General features: G+C 34.0%; 1 protein-coding gene across 2 annotated transcripts in view; it reads right to left on the bottom strand.

Moving 5' to 3' along the window:
• The window catches only part of SRBD1 (S1 RNA binding domain 1), a 226,603-nt gene that overhangs the window by 75,087 nt on the left and 130,166 nt on the right, over positions 1 to 21,350 (bottom strand). For both annotated transcript variants that reach the window (XM_057497248.1, XM_057497247.1), the window contains exon 16: positions 14,888 to 14,970. In XM_057497248.1, the coding sequence (XP_057353231.1) occupies positions 14,888 to 14,970 (83 nt within the window). The remainder of the gene's footprint in view (positions 1 to 14,887; positions 14,971 to 21,350) is intronic.

Here is a 21,350-nt window from a genome sequence, read left to right as displayed (position 1 = left end):
GCAAGCCCAGAGGTTATGGCTGTTATGACATAATCACACCTCTGAGATTTAAAAACACTCACTTGCACATCGTGCCTCAAAAAGTCTTTGCATGCACACCCCCCACCAACAAAATCTAACTGCACTCAGAACCTCTGGCCCCATTTATTCCAAATAATGAAACCAAAGCCTTATATATATCAGAAGAAAATTTTCCCCTTCAATTATACATTTGAAAAGAAAATACACTTTAAAAAATAATACTGTACAATAAACAGCTCGGGTAGCCTGAGCTCGATTATTAAAGAAAATATATCACCAGAGATAACAGTGCACAAAGAAGGCAGCCAACTAGCCTATTATCTCACCCAAATCCAAAAGGTATCTTCTAATGTTAGTTGTTCAAAAAGAAAAACAACACATGTATTTGTTTCTGTGGAACTGAGAGTCTTCATTCTATACAAATCTAGGCAAATTCTTTTTTTACCTATAATATTTAAAATTATTGAGAATAACCCAGAAAAAAATATTACTCTTTTACATATTTTTTCCTCCACATAATTTTATATACTTTTTTATTTCTAATTTTTCCTCTATACAGATTTTTCCCCTTAGAATTCCTTTCCATGATCACTGGAAAGACACTCTTACATAATTGTCCATAGCATAAGATAGATTTGGTGAGAAATGTGCCATGAGTGAATTTACACCATAATTTAAGGAGGCCAGTTTTCCAGTCTCTGCACATTATAATCACTTTGCAGGCAGGGCTCCCTTCTTACTAAATCTATAAACCTCACAGTCCTTTCTACAGGATCATGCATTTAATGCATACTGTCACTATGATAATAATGATGCTTTCCCCTTTAACATGTAATATAATCTTACAATTAAATTGACTTGTTATTTGTAAAGACTGTTATTCTTACATACGCATCTCCAATACACACACATACACACACACATACATGTCTATATATATATACACACACATATATATATAAGGAGTGAGTTAATCAACATTCCTGAACAGATATTCAGAATACAGTTTTTACTTTCTCAGAAGGGACTCTCCTGCTAGTTAGATGTTTTATTTCTATTCTCAGTTGCTATAATTATGAAGCATGATCATATATTTGGGTTTTCAATAATTCTTTCTAGTATGAACATTATTATATTACACAGATAGTTTTTTTCACAGGTTGAGGACTCTTACTATGCTAAATAGTTATCTACACATAATTATATACAAATTATATACAAATATTCAGCAAAATATTTTTGGAATAACCTGATTCTACTATCTTTAGTCTAAAGACTCTCCATCCACACACAACTAATATCAGACCTAACTACTACACTAAGAACTTTATTAGGGATCTATGGCAAACAAAGATAAAATTAAGAACTTCCCTACATTTACATTTAAGATAATTCACTATAAAGGCAAGATTCTACTCCAATGAATCCCATAGCAACACAGATTTTTCTTTGATAAAAGCTATTAAAGTATATTAGCTACAGTTTCTTAGATACAGGGATTTAGTCACAATCAAAGAATATGCCTACGTAAGTGCTACCTATGCTCTGTCCCTGTAAGAATTATTTCCATAGAAAATAGAAATATGCACTTCAGAGGGTAAGAAAAGAATGAAAGCATAGTGCTAAAGAATGCTAGTTCTTTTCTCAATAGCAATCTTCTGTCAGAAATCATTCCCACACCAACTACTCAGCACAGCTATTCTAATGTTCCCTACTCCTAAAATCTCAACAAACATTTTCCCTGAAAAGAGATTCATTAAAAAAAATACTAGCAACTGACATTTCAGGTTTACCTGAAAAAATTTTAAAAGAGAGGATACAAATTTTATAGTGGTCACAACAGATTTCAAATACCATAAAACAATTATACTCAAACTATTCAAAAACACTGAAGAGGAAGGGGAACTTCCAAATACATGGTACAAGGCCAGCATCACCTTGATATCAAAACCAGACAAAGACACCACAAAAAATAAAATTACAGACCAATATCCCTGATGATCATAGGGAATCCTCAACAAAATATTAGTAAACCAAATTCAAAAACACATTAAAAAGAACATTCACCACAATCAAGTGGAAGTTATCCCAAGGATGCAAAGATGGTTTGACATCTTCAGATCAATCAGTGTGATACACCACATTAACAAAAGGAAGGATAAAAACAATATGGTCATCTCAACAGATGCCAAAAAGCATCTGAAAAAACTCAGCATCCATTCATGATAAAAACTCTCAACAAAGCGGGTACAGAGGAACATACCTCAACATAATAAAGGCCACATACGACAAACCCACAGCTAACATCAGACTCAATGCCAAGAAGCTAAAAGCTTTTCCTTTAAGATCAGGAACAAGACAAGGATGCCCACTCTCACCACTTTTATTCAACACAGAATACTTGTAGTCCTACCTACAGCAATCAGACAAGAAAAAGAAAGGAACGGCATCCAAGTTGGTAAGGAGAAAGTATAATTGTCACGATTTGCAGACAACGTGACACTGCACAGAAGATGTAAAAGACTCCACCAAAAAGCTACTATAATTAATAAATGAATTCAGTTAAGTCACAGGATTCAAAGCAATGTTCAGAAATCTATTGCATTTCTACATGCAAACAATGAACTAACAGAAAGAGAAATTAAGAAACCAACCCCATTTACAATTGCATCAGAAAGAATAAAATACTAGGAATAAATCTAACCAAGGAGGTCAGAGACCGGTACTCTGAAAACTGTAAGACACTGATGAAAGAAACCGAAGAAGATACAAATAAATGGAAAGCTACTCCATGCTCATGAATAGGAAGAATCAGTACTGTTAAAATGGCCATACTGCCCAAAGCAAGCTACAGAGTCAATTAATCCCTATCAAAATACCAATGGCATTTTTCACTGAACTAGCTCAAACAGTCCTAAAATTTGTGTGGAGCCACAAAAGACCTCAAACCACTACAGCAGTTTTGAGAAAGTGGAACAAAGCTGGAGGTATCATGCTCCCTGATTTCAAACTGTACTACAAAGTTACAGTAGTATAGTATGGTACTGGCACAAGAACAGATACACAGACCAAGGGAACAGATTAGAGAGAGCCCAGAAATAAACCTACACCTATATGGTCAATTAGAATATGACAAAGAAGGCAAGGATATGCAGTGGAGAAAACATAGTCTTTTCTATAAATGGTGTTGTGACAACTGGACAGCTACAGGCAAAAGAATGAACCTGGGACATTATCTTACACCATACACAAAAATAAACTCAAAATGGATTAAAGACCTAAATGTAAGATCTGAAAACATAAAACTCCTAGAAGAAAAGATACAGGCAATCAACTTTTGGATATCAACATCAGAAATTTGGGGACAGATAATGTCCCCCCGGGCAAGGGTATCAAAAGCAAAATAAACAAGTGGGACTACATCAAACTAAAATGTTTCTCCACAGTAATGGAAACCATCAACAAAATGAAAAGGCAGCCTACTCTGTGGGAGAATATATTTGCAAATGATTTATCTGTTAAGGTGCTAATATCCAATATATATATATATAAAGGACTTGCACAGCTCAACAACAACAAAAAACGAAAAAAACCTTCTGACTAAAAATAGGCAGAGGACTGAACATTTTCCCAAAGAAACATACAAGTGTCCAACAGACACATGAAAAGATGTGCAACATCACTAATCATCAGGGAAATGCAAATCCAAAGTATAATGAGATATCACCGCACAGCAGTCAGATGGCTAATGTGAACAAGACAACAAATAACAAGTGTTGACAAGGATGTGGAGAAAAGGGTACCCTCATCCACTGCTGGTGGGATTGCAAATTGGTGTACCCACTGGAGAAAGCAGTACGGAGGTTTTTCAAACAACTAAAATTAGAAATACCCTATGACCATGCAATTTCACCTCTGAGAATTTACCCAAAGAAAACAAAATTAATTTGAAAGATATATGCACCCTTGTTTATCACAGCATTATTTACAATAGGTAAGATATGGAAGCAATCAAAGGTGAATGGACAAAGGAGATGTGGTACATATATGCAATGGATTATTATTCAGCTATAAAAAAATCCTAACCTCCTTAAAAAAACTATCTTCTTTAAAGGTTTACATACACTTGTCTCTAAACACTCACCTTTTATTCAGTTCTCAATTTATTTCTATTTGACTTCTGCCTCCACCACTCCAATGAAATTATTCTTGTTATGGTCACCATCAAAACTTTTTCTTTATTAAACATCAAAGACACATTTTCAGTTCTTATCCTCCTTTTATCTTTGCAGCATTTTACAGTATTGATTTCTGCTTCCTCAGTCTCTTATCCCTCCCATATTGATAGGTCCTGATTTTCCTCATGTATTATGTATACTATAATATGCATTCAAAATACTTGGAAATTTCATTAAAATTAGACCCTGATTCAATGGGTCACAATAATTTTGACAACCTGAAAATATTTCCCATAGTGGTTTTAGTTTTCATTTCCTTGATTACTAGTGAAAGTGGTAATTTCTTTCATATCTTTATTGTTTTTTGTGTCTTCTCTCTGTCAATTATCTGTTCATATCCCTTGCCTATTTTTTTGTTGAATTGTCTTTCTTTCTCTTGATTTGTAGACCTTTATATATTCTGGAACCCTTACAGGTTGTATGTGTTGCAAATACCCTCTCCCTGTCTGGATATTCTGTATATTCTTTTCTGATTCAGAGAAATTTTAAATTCCACTGCAGTAAAATTTATTAATATTTCCTTTATGGTAGTACTTTAATGTAATCCAAGATAATTTTTCTTTCAATCATGTATGATAATGACTAGTTTTAACCACTCTGAAAACCTTAAAGTTTTAGAAATTCTAACACTTTGTGCTGATATATGAAAACTAGAAGGTGAACTTGAGTAGCAACTGAAATTGATCTGGTTTCACTGTCCAAGGTCAATGACATACAAAGAGTAAGCAAACAAAACATAAAGGAAATTAGATATTTCACTGTTAATAATTTAAGGTATTACTGATAAAAAAGGCTCTTCAAATCATACTACCATTTCACATTTCTTTTAAAGATAAGTAATGGTGTTACATTGGGGTGTGCGTGTAATACATGGCTTATTCCATTGTTGGTGATTTCTAAGAACCTGAGAAAACTTAAGTTAATACTTCAACATAGGAAGCACAATTCATCTTGAAGTGAAAAAAAATACCCAGAACAGAAAATTTTAAACTTTTAAGTTTAAGGACTAATTAGCAAATCCTCAAACATGAGTTTAGTTCATGCTCCCAGTCAGAGTCAATTATTTGTTTTTGTTCCGTTACAGAAACAGTTCAGTTATGGTCACAAATGAACGAAACACCTGAATTGCAAGACTATGTATGAATTTCATTCATAATACTCAGTAAAGCAGAGCCTCAGATATAGCCTGTATCCTGGGACTTACAGTTAACAGAGAAGACTGTAAAACATTTTGGCAAGGAACTCATCTACGTGAATAATGCCTGACTTTTAGAACTATTTACTCTGTTTCATCTTTACGTTTGATCTATTTCAAAATATTGCTTTAGTAGAGGGGGCAAAGACCCAGGCAAAAGTTATTAAAGTGAACATCTACGAGGCAAACTCTTTTCTCTGTCTTACTCCACAATAACAAATAATTAAGGGTTTAAAGTGCTTAAAAGGATTTGGGCAAACAAAATAAGACAGATAAGGAAACTTACTATCTGTTACAGAACTAAATTAAAACTGCATTTCATAATCTCTACATGTTACCTATAAAACAGTTTTTAACAGAATAATGTCACCAATGAAGAGTTGTTTTTTGTTTTTATGCAGAACCGATCCCACAAAAGGTGTGGAGAAATAAAATACAAATTCCCACCTTTGAGGTTTTACCATGAAAAATATCAACTAGGAAGATGATTTTCCTTTTACAGAGCCTCCTCATTATCCATAATCATGAGGAATAAAGATGGCCTGGATGTAGAAAATCCACTAAGGGTTCCACAACTCATTTTGGAAAACCATTTCATTCTCTAACATCAAATGATCTAATAGGCACAAAAGGAGGAAGACTGTTCTGTCTTTCCAACTTTACTGTGCATGCTCATTAACAAATAGAGGTGTTAATGAGCAACATAAAAGTATCTAAAACACGGTCCAAAGAAGACATAAACAGCAAGTAAATCCAAACTTACTTAAGTTGTGCTCTCAGGATATGACAAGGCCAAGCTAAACCACCACTCCCCGTGTTTCACGGAACTCAGCAGAGCCAGCCCTGCATCATCCTTCTCACCCTGGAGTGTTTTCTTGGGAGTGAAACCAAGCCACTTTCCAGCAAAGTCTTTAGGGGTCAGATAGGGATATGCTGTCATTCAACCACACTGGCTGCCTCTCTCTCCAGAAAATATGACAGGCACGTGTTTTTAAAATCAGTTCTGCTCATTTTCTATGACAAGGATTGGAGTGCTGCTTGTAGCATTTTAGTTATTAAACCAAGAGGATTTTAATTTCTATTGAAATAATATTATGCTTCTATTATTTCATCTATTTAACATTCTTTTTTTGAATAGCTTTCATTTTTAAAATCAGCAAAGTTTGTCCAGCTACTCATATTTTAAACCAGAACAAATATAAGTATTAAATCTATATCAAAAGCATTTGGAGGTTCCCACTAAGAAAAGAAATTCAGTCCCACTGTGGTTATACTGGAAATGTGTTAACTGGCCCATTAGCTAGGCTATGGAAATGGGTATATATTACAACACATTTTTTCTAATAGATACTCACTATGGAAAGTTTGAAAAGCAAAAGTAGAAAATAAAAATTCCTAATCACACAGTTACTGGCCAGGTATTTTCTTCATGGTAAATGCATATCTATATTTTAAAAACACAAATTGTTTTTATTCTGTATCAACTTTATTGTAATTTAAAAATATATGTCAAGAGCAATGTCTCATGTCATTAAACCTGGATTTTTAATGAGTGTGTAAAATTTCAACTGACAGACATACTATTCTCCTAATGCAATTGCTTCCAATATTTTGCTTTAATAGCAAACTTATATAAATCTTATCAGTGCTTCTTAATACTGCCTTGAAAGAGATCCCTGAAGGGAAAACTAACAGGTCAAGAGATATATTTTCAAAAATTTCATTTTGATATTTATTGACTATTTTCTAGAAATAACAATTTACACTTCCATCAGCAGTACATATGAATGCTCATTTTACTGTATCCTTCTCACTTGCACAGATATTTATCATTTTATTACTTTACTCAACTGTTAGGTTGAAATAATGTCCCCTCATTAGTGTGGGTTTTTTTTGATGAAGACAGACATTTATATTTCATCAATGGTTAAGTGGTATGTAGAGACTCTCTATATAATTTTATGTAAATGTTTTAAAAAAACCAATACATGCATAAAAATCAACACCAGAACCTTAATAATAAAATAAGTAGTTATCATATGTGCATATGTGGCAAATTATTTCCTTAGTTCATCACCTGGCTTTAAATTTATGTGTTAAATGACCTAACAAACCCAGCTGTAGGTATATCCAAGAGAAATGAAAACATACATCATAAATATGTGTACACAAATGTTCAGAGTGGAATTATGCATAATAACTAAAAGGGGAGATAACCCAAATTTGCATCAACCAATGAATGGATAAACAAAACGTGGTACATACCCACAATGTATAGTTTAGCGGTAAATGGAATACTATTCACCCCTAAAAACAAATGAAGTTTATCTACAGCATGTATGAACCTTGAAAACATTATGCTAAGTGAAAAGCCAGTCACAAATGGCCACATTTTATATGATTCCATTTATAGGAAATACCCAGAACAGACAAACCTACAGAAACAGAAAAAGAGATTAATAGTTGCCTAGGGGTAGGGATGAGGAGGCAATAGAAAGTGACTGCAAATAGATATGGGGTTTCTTTTGGGGGCCAATGAAAATGTTAAAAACTTAGTGATCACAGTCTCACAACCCTATGAATGTACTAAATTCATTGTCTTGTACATATTAAGTGGGTATATTTATCTATGTGTATATATATATATGGAATGGTATGTGATTACAACTCAATAAAGCTGTTTTTAAAATGTGTTACTATTTTAAAAACATAAAACTGTGGTCTAAGAATCCTACAAAAAACATGACTTTGTCTCTTGCTCTACTTTTTAGAAGTTTTTAATGCTGCATATTTTTTGAAGCTATGTTGTTAGATAAGGTAGAATGTTTAGGGCAATTACTTCTTCTTGGGTGACTGTATTTGTTATTAATGTGAAATATCCCTCTTTGACCTATTTAATGCATTTTGCCTTAAAAATTCCATTTCATCTGATAATAACACTTAAATGGCTTATTTTTTTCATTCATGTGAAATATTTTATCTCCAATAATTTGTAATATCTAAGTTGACTTTTCTTTATAACTATCACTTGCACATATACAGCTTAAAGCTATATTTAATTTTGAAAAGTCAGAGATTCAATTAACAGGGGAATTTAACCCATTCACTTGTACCTAATACCTATACTCATTCCTGTCATTGTATATTTTATTCATTTATTACACATTCTTATTTTTCTTCCTCTGTCTTTGGTGGGAATGACAAACTTTTTGTTTTTTACTCATGATTTTATATTAAATACTCTATTTGTGGTTATTCATATATTTAAATATGTATTTTATATATTATGTTTATATCATATGTAACACATAATACATGTTTTTAACAAAGTATAGAGTTATTAGCTATATCTGAAACTTTTTCCTGAAAAAAGAATCCTTATACTTCTTCTGCCCTTCCATGTTGAGCTGATCTCATACGAACTGTTATATTTAAAAACTAACATTATAGATAAAAAAACTATGAGATTCAACTACACAATTTTTGTTTTTATGTACTATCAAGCTCTCCACTACTGTTTCTTTTCCTTAAGACATGTCTTTCCCTTTTTGGGCCCCTGCCCCTTTTTGGATCAGGAGTACTTCCATAAATAATTCTTTCAAAGAAGAAGCTGTGAAGGTAAATCACTGCAGGTCCAAAAATGTTTTTATTTTCCTGTCACATTAACTTACCTGAATAGGTAATTATTGGTTTAAAATAAAACATTTCCACAAATTCAAAACAACTGCACTTCTATCTTTTGCCACTTATTTTTACCAATAATAGAACTGATGTAAGACTGTTTCCTTTCACCGTAGATAAACTACATTTGCTCTCTGGAAGCTTTTAATCAATTCCTCTTTGTGGTCACTAGCATTCTGAAATTTTATTTGAAGGCATATGGGTATAGGTCCTTTGTTACTCTTTCATTCAGTACTTGCCCTAATTTTTAAAAGACTTCTCTGTCTTCAGCTTGGAGAAATTCCTATTATTTCTGTGATTATAAATCCCCGCCCATTCTCTTTATTTGAATCTTCTATTAGATGAATATTGAAGCTTTAGAATGTCCTCTACGTAACATAACTTTTTGTTCACACCATCCACCTTTTTCAGTTGAATACTGCAGTCTTCCAATTCATTAATTTGCTTTTAGCTGTGTCTGCTCTATTTAGCCCATTTATATTCTTTATCTTGACAAGCATCTTTTTAAATTCTAAGATTGTTTAATTTCATTCTATCCTATTTTTGTTTATAAATGCAATAACTTCTTATCTCTCTGTGAATATTAATTTTATTTATTTCAAAGTCTGTTACCTATTAATTGTTTCCCTGCTATTTTTTTTGCTTATTGAATTTGGTACCTCATTTTTCTAACATAGGTTTTACTTAAATGTTTAGTGATTCTTGGTAGTAAGAGTCCCTATTTGTCAATGTATGCTTTTTCTGTTTACCATCATTTGCTTCCAGTGATAATGTAGGAAATGTGGGATATGACGCCAGCTGTCACATACATGTCAGGAGTTTGTTTTCCCAATATGAAGCTGTGTAAACTTCCTAACAATCAAAGGCTACTTGGGGACCTCCCAGCCTCTCTGGCCTCTGGACCATAGCCAGTCTTTTAGCTTGCATTTACAATATACTGAGGGAGGGGAATCATGACAGGACTCACCACCCCATATGCACCTCCTTATCTAATACTACAGGCTCCCCTATTACTTGAATATAACTCTGGTTTGAGAACACAACTGATCTATATATTTTTAACTGTGGCTCTCACCAGGTTTTATTCTTCCATGGACGTGATTTCTTATGCTTAATATCTTTCAGGAATTCCTGAACTTTCCATCCACTCATGAGACCCTTTCTTGTTATCCCAGGCCATTTTATCAATTTATTAATATAAGTGCATGTTTATATAGGTATAGATATATATATATACAACTTTCCTGCCATTTTATCAAATTTGGAGCTGTGGATATGTCCACATTGGTGGTAGTTTAGTGAAAGAATATCATGAGCTCAACTATATTTAAAGAAGAGTTAGCTAATACCTATCCTTCTCAAACTATTTCAAATAACTAAAAAGGAAAGGAAGCTTCCAAATTCATGGTACAAGGCCAGCATCACCTTGATATCAAAACCAGACAAAGACACCACAAAAAATAAAATTACAGACCAATATCCCTGATGATCATAGGGAATCCTCAACAAAATATTAGTAAACCAAATTCAAAAACACATTAAAAAGAACATTCACCACAATCAAGTGGAAGTTATCTCAAGGATGCAAAGATGGTTTGACATCTTCAGATCAATCAATGTGATACACCACATTAACAAAAGGAAGGATAAAAACAATATGGTCATCTCAACAGATGCCAAAAAGCATCTGAAAAAACTCAGCATCCATTCATGATAAAAACTCTCAACAAAGCGGGTACAGAGGAACATACCTCAACATAATAAAGGCCACATACGACAAACCCACAGCTAACATCAGACTCAATGCCAAGAAGCTAAAAGCTTTTCCTTTAAGATCAGGAACAAGACAAGGATGCCCACTCTCACCACTTTTATTCAACACAGAATACTTGTAGTCCTACCTACAGCAATCAGACAAGAAAAAGAAAGGAACGGCATCCAAGTTGGTAAGGAGAAAGTATAATTGTCACGATTTGCAGACAACGTGACACTGCACAGAAGATGTAAAAGACTCCACCAAAAAGCTACTATAATTAATAAATGAATTCAGTTAAGTCACAGGATTCAAAGCAATGTTCAGAAATCTATTGCATTTCTACATGCAAACAATGAACTAACAGAAAGAGAAATTAAGAAACCAACCCCATTTACAATTGCATCAGAAAGAATAAAATACTAGGAATAAATCTAACCAAGGAGGTCAGAGACCCGTACTCTGAAAACTTTAAGACACTGATGAAAGAAACCGAAGAAGATACAAATAAATGGAAAGCTACTCCATGCTCATGAATAGGAAGAATCAGTACTGTTAAAATGGCCATACTGCCCAAAGCAAGCTACAGAGTCAATTAATCCCTATCAAAATACCAATGGCATTTTTCACTGAACTAGCTCAAACAGTCCTAAAATTTGTGTGGAGCCACAAAAGACCTCAAACCACTACAGCAGTTTTGAGAAAGTGGAACAAAGCTGGAGGTATCATGCTCCCTGATTTCAAACTGTACTACAAAGTTACAGTAGTATAGTATGGTACTGGCACAAGAACAGATACACAGACCAAGGGAACAGATTAGAGAGAGCCCAGAAATAAACCTACACCTATATGGTCAATTAGAATATGACAAAGAAGGCAAGGATATGCAGTGGAGAAAACATAGTCTTTTCTATAAATGGTGTTGTGACAACTGGACAGCTACAGGCAAAAGAATGAACCTGGGACATTATCTTACACCATACACAAAAATAAACTCAAAATGGATTAAAGACCTAAATGTAAGATCTGAAAACATAAAACTCCTAGAAGAAAAGATACAGGCAATCAACTTTTGGATATCAACATCAGAAATTTGGGGACAGATAATGTCCCCCCGGGCAAGGGTATCAAAAGCAAAATAAACAAGTGGGACTACATCAAACTAAAATGTTTCTCCACAGTAATGGAAACCATCAACAAAATGAAAAGGCAGCCTACTCTGTGGGAGAATATATTTGCAAATGATTTATCTGTTAAGGTGCTAATATCCAATATATATATATATAAAGGACTTGCACAGCTCAACAACAACAAAAAACGAAAAAAACCTTCTGACTAAAAATAGGCAGAGGACTGAACATTTTCCCAAAGAAACATACAAGTGTCCAACAGACACATGAAAAGATGTGCAACATCACTAATCATCAGGGAAATGCAAATCCAAAGTATAATGAGATATCACCGCACAGCAGTCAGATGGCTAATGTCAACATAATATGTCCTATGTACTGTAATAATATAATGTACCTGCTTATATGCATGGGCTAAACCATTAATGCACGATTAAACATAATATGTCCTATGTACTTTAATAATATAATGTGCCTGCTTATATGCATGGGCTAAACCATTAATGCACGATTATACATAGCATATACTATATAATGCTTGTTGGACTTTAATTACACTACAGGGAGTAGTTTATGAAGAATTTCAGCTTTGAAGAAAGACAACAAATAACAAGTGTTGATGAGGATCTGGAAAAAAGGCACCCTCGTCCACTGCTGATGGGACTGCAAATTGGTGCAGCCACTGGGGAAAGCAGTATGGAGGTTTCTTAAAAAAAAAAAAAGAAAAATAGAAATACAATACAACCCTGCAATTCCACTTCTAAGAATTTACCTGAAGAAAATAAAATCATTAATTTGAAAAGATACATGCACTCCTCTGTTAATCACACCTGCACTCCTGTTAATTAAAAAATCACACATTTTTAAAAGTCAAAATATATAAACAACCTAAATGTCTACTGATAAATACACACATACAAAATAGAGTATTAATCATCCATAAAGAAGAATGAAATCTTGCCACTTGCAATAACAATTAGCTGTATGCTAAGTTTTGTGCATTTTATTTATGTATCTCAAAAAAAACCCCAAAAGAGTATTGTGAGTTCAACCTACCATCTTGATCACTTTCTGCATGTCATTAACTCCTAAATAGTCTGCACTCCAATGTTAATATGGTTATATCCATAAATCTCAGACTTGTATATCCAACTTCTATTTGACATCTTTTCCTGGATTTCTTACAAGCACCTCAAATTTAGTATGTCCAAATCTGAATCACTGAATTTATCCCCACCAAACGTACACTAGTCACGCATCATCCACGTACCAGCACCCTTGGAGCAAATTCTTCACAACTCCCTTTCCATCAGTTATCACCAAGTAGTTCCTATAAAATAGATTTAACCTTTTTCCATTTTAACTGCTATTAACTTTGTCTAAACTGCCATCATTCATTATCTCTCACCTGGGCTAGTGTAATAGCCTCTAATTTGTCTTATTGCTTCCCCTTTGCCGTTTAAATCATTCTCCCAATATTAGCCAGAGCCATTGTTGAAACATACAAACCAGATCATATCATTGCTTTGCTTAAAAGTCTTCTATTACTTCTCACTGCTGTTGGAATGAATTTAAAACTGTGACATTAAATGCCATCTCTTTAGAATCTGGAGGCTAGATACTTAAAGACCTCTTTACTGCCAATAGCTTATTAGCCTGCCTGGATTCTATAATTTCACTTTCCCTTTTCTTTATTCCAATACCTTACATCAGTGAGTTCATCTTCAATTAATATAGCTACAATTCCTCTTAACTATAATGCCTAAATCACAAAACTGCTGTAGTTGTACTCTTCAAATACTAGCCATTTCTGACTATCTCTAGCTAGACCAGTCACTTCAGCAACTATTCTTCCCAAATGAACAAGTCCACTTAAAGGCCTAGATGTCACTTAGTCTAAATTACTATAAAATGGAATAACCACCAGTTAAGCCTTAATATATGACAGGTTAGTCCAGGCTTTGCCACTGAATGATCCTGGGTAAAAACTCTACTCTAGGACACAGCTTCTTTTTCTGTCAAATGCAGGGGTAGGGTTGCATGATTTCTAAGATCTCTTCCATGTCTGGTGGACACATATTCCAAGATCTAATTTAATGTTTCTTTGGGAAAAAATGTAGTACCTCAACCTCAAATCCCATGAAAATTATACAGAGGGTAATATTCTCTTTCAGGTTTAAGAATACTTTTCATCAAAGAGGAAAAGGGTTTAACTAGAGGTTTCTGAAGGTAACTTCAGATGAACAACTACCATGGATTCACTTTGTCAAGTTTCAGTGTTTTCCTCAATTGCCCAAAAAAACACACACAACCTCAAGAACTGAAGATATGTAACAACAGCAGCAAGCACTTAAACCACTATTACTACTGCACAGTAAAAACAACTGAAAGGCTTTAGTTCATACTGGGTAAGACCAGAAACTAATAATCATACATAAGCAGAAAATGGGGGAAAAAAAAAGGCACAGTAGGTACGAAAAGCTTCTTCCTGGAAGATCAATAAAGATCAATAGAGCATACTGATTTACACAAAGAGCCAACATATTTCACCCTTGCTTCATAAGGTCTCTTCATTTTTCTAATAATAATAAAAGGGGACACTCTCCAGACAGTTACTAGGCTGGTCTAATGTTTCAACGATACTTAAATCTGATTTCAGTCAATTCTGCCTTGATCAAAACCAAAAAAACAAACAAACAAAAAAAAAAATTCCCTCCTTTCCTAATAATATAATTCCTAAATACCTTCCCACAAACTGTATAACTTTTAAAAATGGAAATCTATTCCCATTGACACTTAATTACTCTGCCAAGTTTGAATACTGCTCTGTCGATGGATTTCATAAATTAAGTGGTCCACATTGCTCTACCTGATACATGCCAACTCCAATGTGCTTCGGTTCAATTTTTACCAGCTCAGCTAATGGATCTTGTACACGCCTTGCTATGGAAACTGAAAAAACAGAAGCAGAAAACAAGTATAGCTTAATGTGAAAAGCAGTATTCAGATAATTACTTATGTTAGTACCTCTTAATGCAAGTATTTAATTTCATCCCTTTTCATCCCCCAACAAAGACACCAATAATTTAACTAAGTTTCAAGGTTGCCTTGAAAAAAAATGCAAAATTTCAGGATTAATTATGTTACCAGAATTCTCAGGCATTCCTGAACACAAACAGATTGAAAGGGTTATATATTTGGGAACACAAATAAAACACTTAGTTCTTATACTTACACAATTACTTGTTTATTCTTTAAATACAGCATAGTAGGGCACCTCACACTTTAAAATATAGGAGAAGATGTTTCACTTTTTAATAATCCTGCATTATAATAAATATGACATACATTCATACATGAAACATGCTAATTAGGACTAGATCTTGACAATGATAAGTAAATGATGGAATCATATCTTATTGCAAATAGAGATCAGGTCGGTGGTAGTGAATATACTTGTATTGCCTTAAGTACAACTGCAGGATTACCCTGTGAAGTAATCTGAGTCTCAGCTCTTTGTCTCCTAACACACATACAGTCCAAGTCACATCCCTTTTTTGACCATCACGATCCATGTTCAAGAACTTGAGTTAGATTCAAACATTCCTGTATTTGTGTAATGATTTTACTTGATCATGATTTATTACCACCTTTTTTAAAACTAAATATTAACAAAATTTCCTATCTAATTTAGCTTTAAGATCTAGAGAAAGAAAATTTAATGTGAATATTAAAGATACTTCTAAAGGCAGCTCTTTTATTTTTTCCAAGTAGCATAGTTACATTGGGTCCTTACATATGAACAGCTTTCATTTTCTAAATACATGAAACCTAGTCAATGTCACCTACTTATATAGAAGGTTGGATGAAATATAAATTAAGTGAAAACATTAAGGCCATCACAGGAAATCCCATTTCTGTTTTCATGTTAAATTGTTCAAGGTCTTGCAACAGAAGTCATCTCCTGAAAGTGACTATCAGATTCTCCAGTCATTGATTTGTACTATTTCTCAACAGAGATAAGATCTATTGTGAACATCAAGTTCACCCATGGTCATGCGAGTCTTTTCTATATCTTTGATTGTTACTTCTAACAAACAGTGACTACCGCAGCTTGCAAAGCCGGGTTAGAGAACAAGAGCCTGGTGTCACGCCATCTGCCTATTTCTCCCACAGAAGAGATGAGGATTCCAAGGCCTTCACATACACTTTTCTTATCAAATCTCACGAAAGTTAATTGGTGTAAGCATTGCAATTATAGGACAAATGCTTTCCTCCAATGATCACATTTATAATTACACACTGAAAATAAATGCCACCAGAGAAACACCTGATAGTCTCTAAAGGCAAATATTATTTCTTTAGTCTTTAAATATATATTAGAAAAGGAAGGATTTTCAAACATGTATATACATTGCCAAAATACTTTCAGATTAAAAAATACAATCCACCCCAGTAAACCTAATTGAGGATATACATATCAGAACAGTCACTACAGGAAGGCAGTATTAGAAATTCAATAAAAGGATATCAATAATAAGTACATCTCAAACTACCCCTGTAGAAAACCCACAATATGAAAACCTAAACTTAGAAACTGGTTGGATTAGTTGTATAATTTGGCAAGTGTGGGTAGATTCCCATATTTAAAATTTCAGAAATACACTAAGTATTTTCTACCTCTTTTCAATCTAACTGATTCACTGCCAGTGTCTCCTCCATTCATCCTAATATTGCTAAATGTGACAACAATTGACTGGAAATGACAGTTTACTAGGAAATGATGGTTTCTAGGTGACAAATTAATTCTACAATAAGTCCCAAGAACATCTGGAGTTATTGTCCCCAATAAACAACCTCAACATAGTAATATTTCTAGAATTGGTATTTCCCTTCCAAATGCTGTTCACTCTAGCATAAAAACCCAAGCAAGGAAGAAATGGGAGAGAAGATGGTGTTGTTTCCTGTTGGCAGTATCATCAAGAAAGGAGTTACTTGGTAGACAGTAATAATGCATGCAGACCTGTAGGCTGAGAATGATCAAGCTGATAACAGATCCCTGAAAGTAAGAGATAGGCAGTTCAGGCCAAGGGAGTGTAACAGGTTGCTGATAAAGAGAATGGAGAGGAAGAGTCAGGGCCCAAAACTTAGGGCACAGTCACACTCTGAGATAGATTTTAAAAAGAGGGGGAAATAGTGAAGGAGGCAGAGAATCAATGGTGAGGAAAGCATAATAATAGATGTAAAAAAGCCTTCTGGAAAATATCTAACATAGAATTACCATATGTCCCCCAATTTTTACTTGTAGATATATCTTCAAGAAAAATGAAAACACATGTCCACATAAAACATTGTACATGAATGTTCACAGAGGCATTATTCACAATAGCCAAAGAAAGTGAAAACAACCCAAATGTACATCAACAGATGAATGGATGAACAAAATGTGGTATACCCACACAGTGGAAAATTATTTGGCAATTAAAAGGAATGAAGTGCTGACATAGGCTACAGCATGAATGAACCTTGAAAGCATTATGTAAAGTGAAAGAAGCCAGTCACAAGAGACCACACATTGTAATGATTCCATTTATATAAAACAGGCAATCCATATAGACAGAAAGTAGATCAGTGTTTGCCAGAGGTTAGGGGGGACAAAGCAAGGGAGACTGATTCCTAACCAGCGTGTGGGGTTTCTATCTGGAGTGGTGAAAAAGTCCAACAATTGGTATTTTAGGTGGTTGTACAACTCTAAGTATAGTATAAAACACTAACTTATACAGTTTAAAAGGGTAAGTATTATCACTGCTGCTATTCACCATTGTTCAGGATATTCTAGTCAATGTAATTGGACAAGAAAGAAAGAATGTACAATTACTGAAGTTAGACAGAAACTAGATTATTATTATTATTTGCAGTTGATGATTGTTTACCTAGAAAACCCAAACAAGTCAACTGAAAAAATATCAGAACTAACAAGATTTTGATCAGTTGGTTGGTTTCAAGACACCCATACAAAACTTGATGCCCTACCATATGCCATCAACAACCAATAAGAATGTATCATGGAGGACAATCCACTCACTCGGGTGTGTGTGTGTGTGTGTGTGTGTGTGTGTGTGTGTGTGTGTGTGTGTGTGTGTGTGTGTGTGTGTGTGTGTGTACAATCCACTCACTCGGGTGTGTGTGTGGGGGGTGGTGGTCTGTGACTAATAAAAGTAAAATGTGCAGAACTTAGATGAAGGAACCAATTTAAGAGAATTTCACTTTATATTCTATAGAGTTTAAAAAATATTAACTAAATAGCTCTAAAATTTATATGGAAAAAAATGCATAAGAAAAGTGCAATTAAAAAAATGACTAAAACAAGTCATATTACAAGCCATCAAGTCATAGTAACATACAGTCTTGCATTCTGGCAAACTAGATAGACCAATAAAAAGAGAATAAAAGTACAGAGTCATTTCATTTTTAATATATGGTAATCTGTTAAATGGTAATGTAACTCAATGTGTAAAGGCAGGCAATTCTAAGTGCTATTGAAAGAAAAAATTAAATGTTAGAGGCAAAAAAATGTTAGATTAACACTCAAAAAGGAAAGGGGAGCACAGATTGAATGAAGACTATCACCCTAAAAGGTAAGCAACCGGAGCCACACCATACAATCAAGGAGGCTATACAGGTACAACCAACACAGCCATATGCAGTAGCCTTGTAGGCAAAATTGTCCCTCATTCATAACATCATATATATGATGGATAAAAAGGGTTCTGTGGATTTTGGTCTTTTGTTCTACTAAATTATCTAGAATCTTAAAGCTTGTGGAGCAAATAAACTTATTGCTTAAAAATCCACTAAATTGTGCTATTTAAAAAATCTGCCTTATTCTGGTATCTAAGAATTTCCACCAAAGTGGAAATTCTTGAAGTCCGATACCCATCTCATTTTCTCCTTCCCCTTGCCATCAAAGTACAGAGGAAGATAAGCAAAACTTCTCTGTACTTTTTTCATTGAACTCCATATTGTAAATGTTTTCACCAGAAATCTTATTAAAATAGATTAGTTTTCTTTAATTATCTTGATCCTCTGATTAATAACTACATTTTTAAACAAGAAGCTGATCTGATAAAAATACCCTATGTCTTGACTGTGGTGGTTGTAGTTACCCAACTAGTTTAAGTTTTTCAAAATTCATAGATGGTTTACTTAAAAGGGTGAATTTTACTTTATGTAAATACACCTTTAAATGAATGAAATGATCTTTTATTTCTTCAAGGATATCACACCTTTTTTTAATTCTTCTTATTTCTGTATAGTCTGTTTCCTCTGAGTAGCGTTCCCAACCTCCCCTCCCCATGTGTATTTTGGCATCTGTCTTAACAGTATGATTCTCCTTACATGCCCCTTAACTCTCTACTAGGGCAGGCTACTAAAAAGCTGACGGTAACTGCTTTGCTGAAAGATGAGGTTCAGTAACTGGGCTTCACTGCCAGATAATTGGCCACTTCTTTGTGGAACCTCTGGTCTCAGTTTCTTAACATGTTTTCTCTTGTGTTGGTCAAGATCCCCTAATCTCTTGCATGGAAGATTTAGTCCTCTTTAAGGACTCTACCGTGGCATGTAAATAATTACTTAATCCCTGTTTTTTTCCAGTAGGTATTCCTACTCTCATTTATAACCTGTGTTCTCTAGTGTAAAGACCTTCTGTTTAACCTCTCCAGAGAACAAGTGTCCAGTCTCCTACAAAGGAGGAAGAAGGACAGTTACTCATCTGTACGGAAAGGGAGGTCTAACTGTTCCGGACTTTTTATTGATAAGAAATTCACACAACATAAAACTAGGCATTTTAAAGTATACAATTCAGTGGTATTTACAAAGTTGTGCAAGCCATCACCTCTATCAAATTCTAAAACATTTTCAACACTCACTCTGAAAGAAAGCCCAATACCCATTAAGCAGTCCCTCTCCATTCTCCCCTTGCCCCAATCCCTGGCAACTAACAATCAACTTTCTGTCTTCAGATTTGCCTATTCTGGTCATTTCATATAAACATAGTCATCCAATATGTGACTTTCACTTAGCATGTTATCAAGGTTTACCCATGCTGTAGCACCATAGGACCATATAATGAATCACCTTTTTATCTCCTACCATCACAGTCTTGTTGGAATATTATAATCTTGTCTCATCTATAACACTGTGACAGTTATATACCTACATGGGCCAAAGGTGATGAGGAAACAGCTGTCCCTCAAGCTGAGGGCTGAGGGATTGCCACCTCCTAGACAGTATTTTTTTCAAATGCCCTGTTGGAAGTTTACCTTTCAGTGTCAATTTGGGAGGCTCTCAATTTTATTTTTTATAAAGAAAAGTATCCTTTTATTATAGAAGGTAAGTATACAAATATTATATGTACACCTAATAGGCTATGTGGCCCCTTTAAGCCTTGGTTTCCTCACCTGTAAAGTAGGAATAACAAATGTCTCATAGGGGAATCGTGAAGATGAAATAAGATAATCCTGTTAGTGCATTTACCACAATGTTTCTCATATATTATGTGTTTAAAAGAGATTAGTATTAGCAGTTCCCACCAGGATTACTATTATCTATTCCTCTATTATTATTTCTATTGTTATTACAAGAGCACAAGGCAAGGGGACAGAGACCACACCAAGCTTCTTCAGAGAAGAAACAAGATTTTGAGTGGGGATCTGAGTGTGAGAAGATGGTCATTTTAGAAAGAACTGTGCCACAGAATAAACCATTGAAAATACCACAAGCTCTTTTAGATGTAATAAAGAAGTTTTTAGCTTTAAATCAATGTAAGAAATTTCAAATATATAGCTCCAGGTCTAGACTTCAAGAACTGCCAATGAAACTTGATGAGACTATTTAAGGAAAAAAAAAATTAAATAAAAAGTTCATTTCTGAGAAAGAAGTCTAAATATTCACCTATTACACAGAAAAATACTCTGAGCAGATCTAATATTTTGCTTATGATACCAATTACTTTCACCAGATATATTAAAGTATCTTAATTTCTTCACACACAAAACTTTAACTATTCTATACCACTGAAATCAAAGTAACTTACTAAAATGAAAGTGGGCTGTTTTAAACAATGAACTAATGACAACCCTTATTAAGACAATAGGAACTATTCACCTGACAAATATTTAGCAATGAACTGAAAGTCTGAGCATGTTTATACATTCCACTGTAAATATATATTTATGTTGCTATATTACTTTTTGCCAACAAAAAGCTATAATAGTATTTTGTAATACTAAGAGATCTTAGAGTATTTTATTATTTTTATTAACTCTCTAGCA

The sequence above is a fragment of the Manis pentadactyla genome, chromosome 2, assembly GCF_030020395.1.
Source record: "Manis pentadactyla isolate mManPen7 chromosome 2, mManPen7.hap1, whole genome shotgun sequence".
NCBI classification, from domain to species: domain Eukaryota; kingdom Metazoa; phylum Chordata; class Mammalia; order Pholidota; family Manidae; genus Manis; species Manis pentadactyla.
Note: the sequence above shows the minus strand (reverse complement) of the source record. Positions and strands in the feature narration are given on the sequence as shown.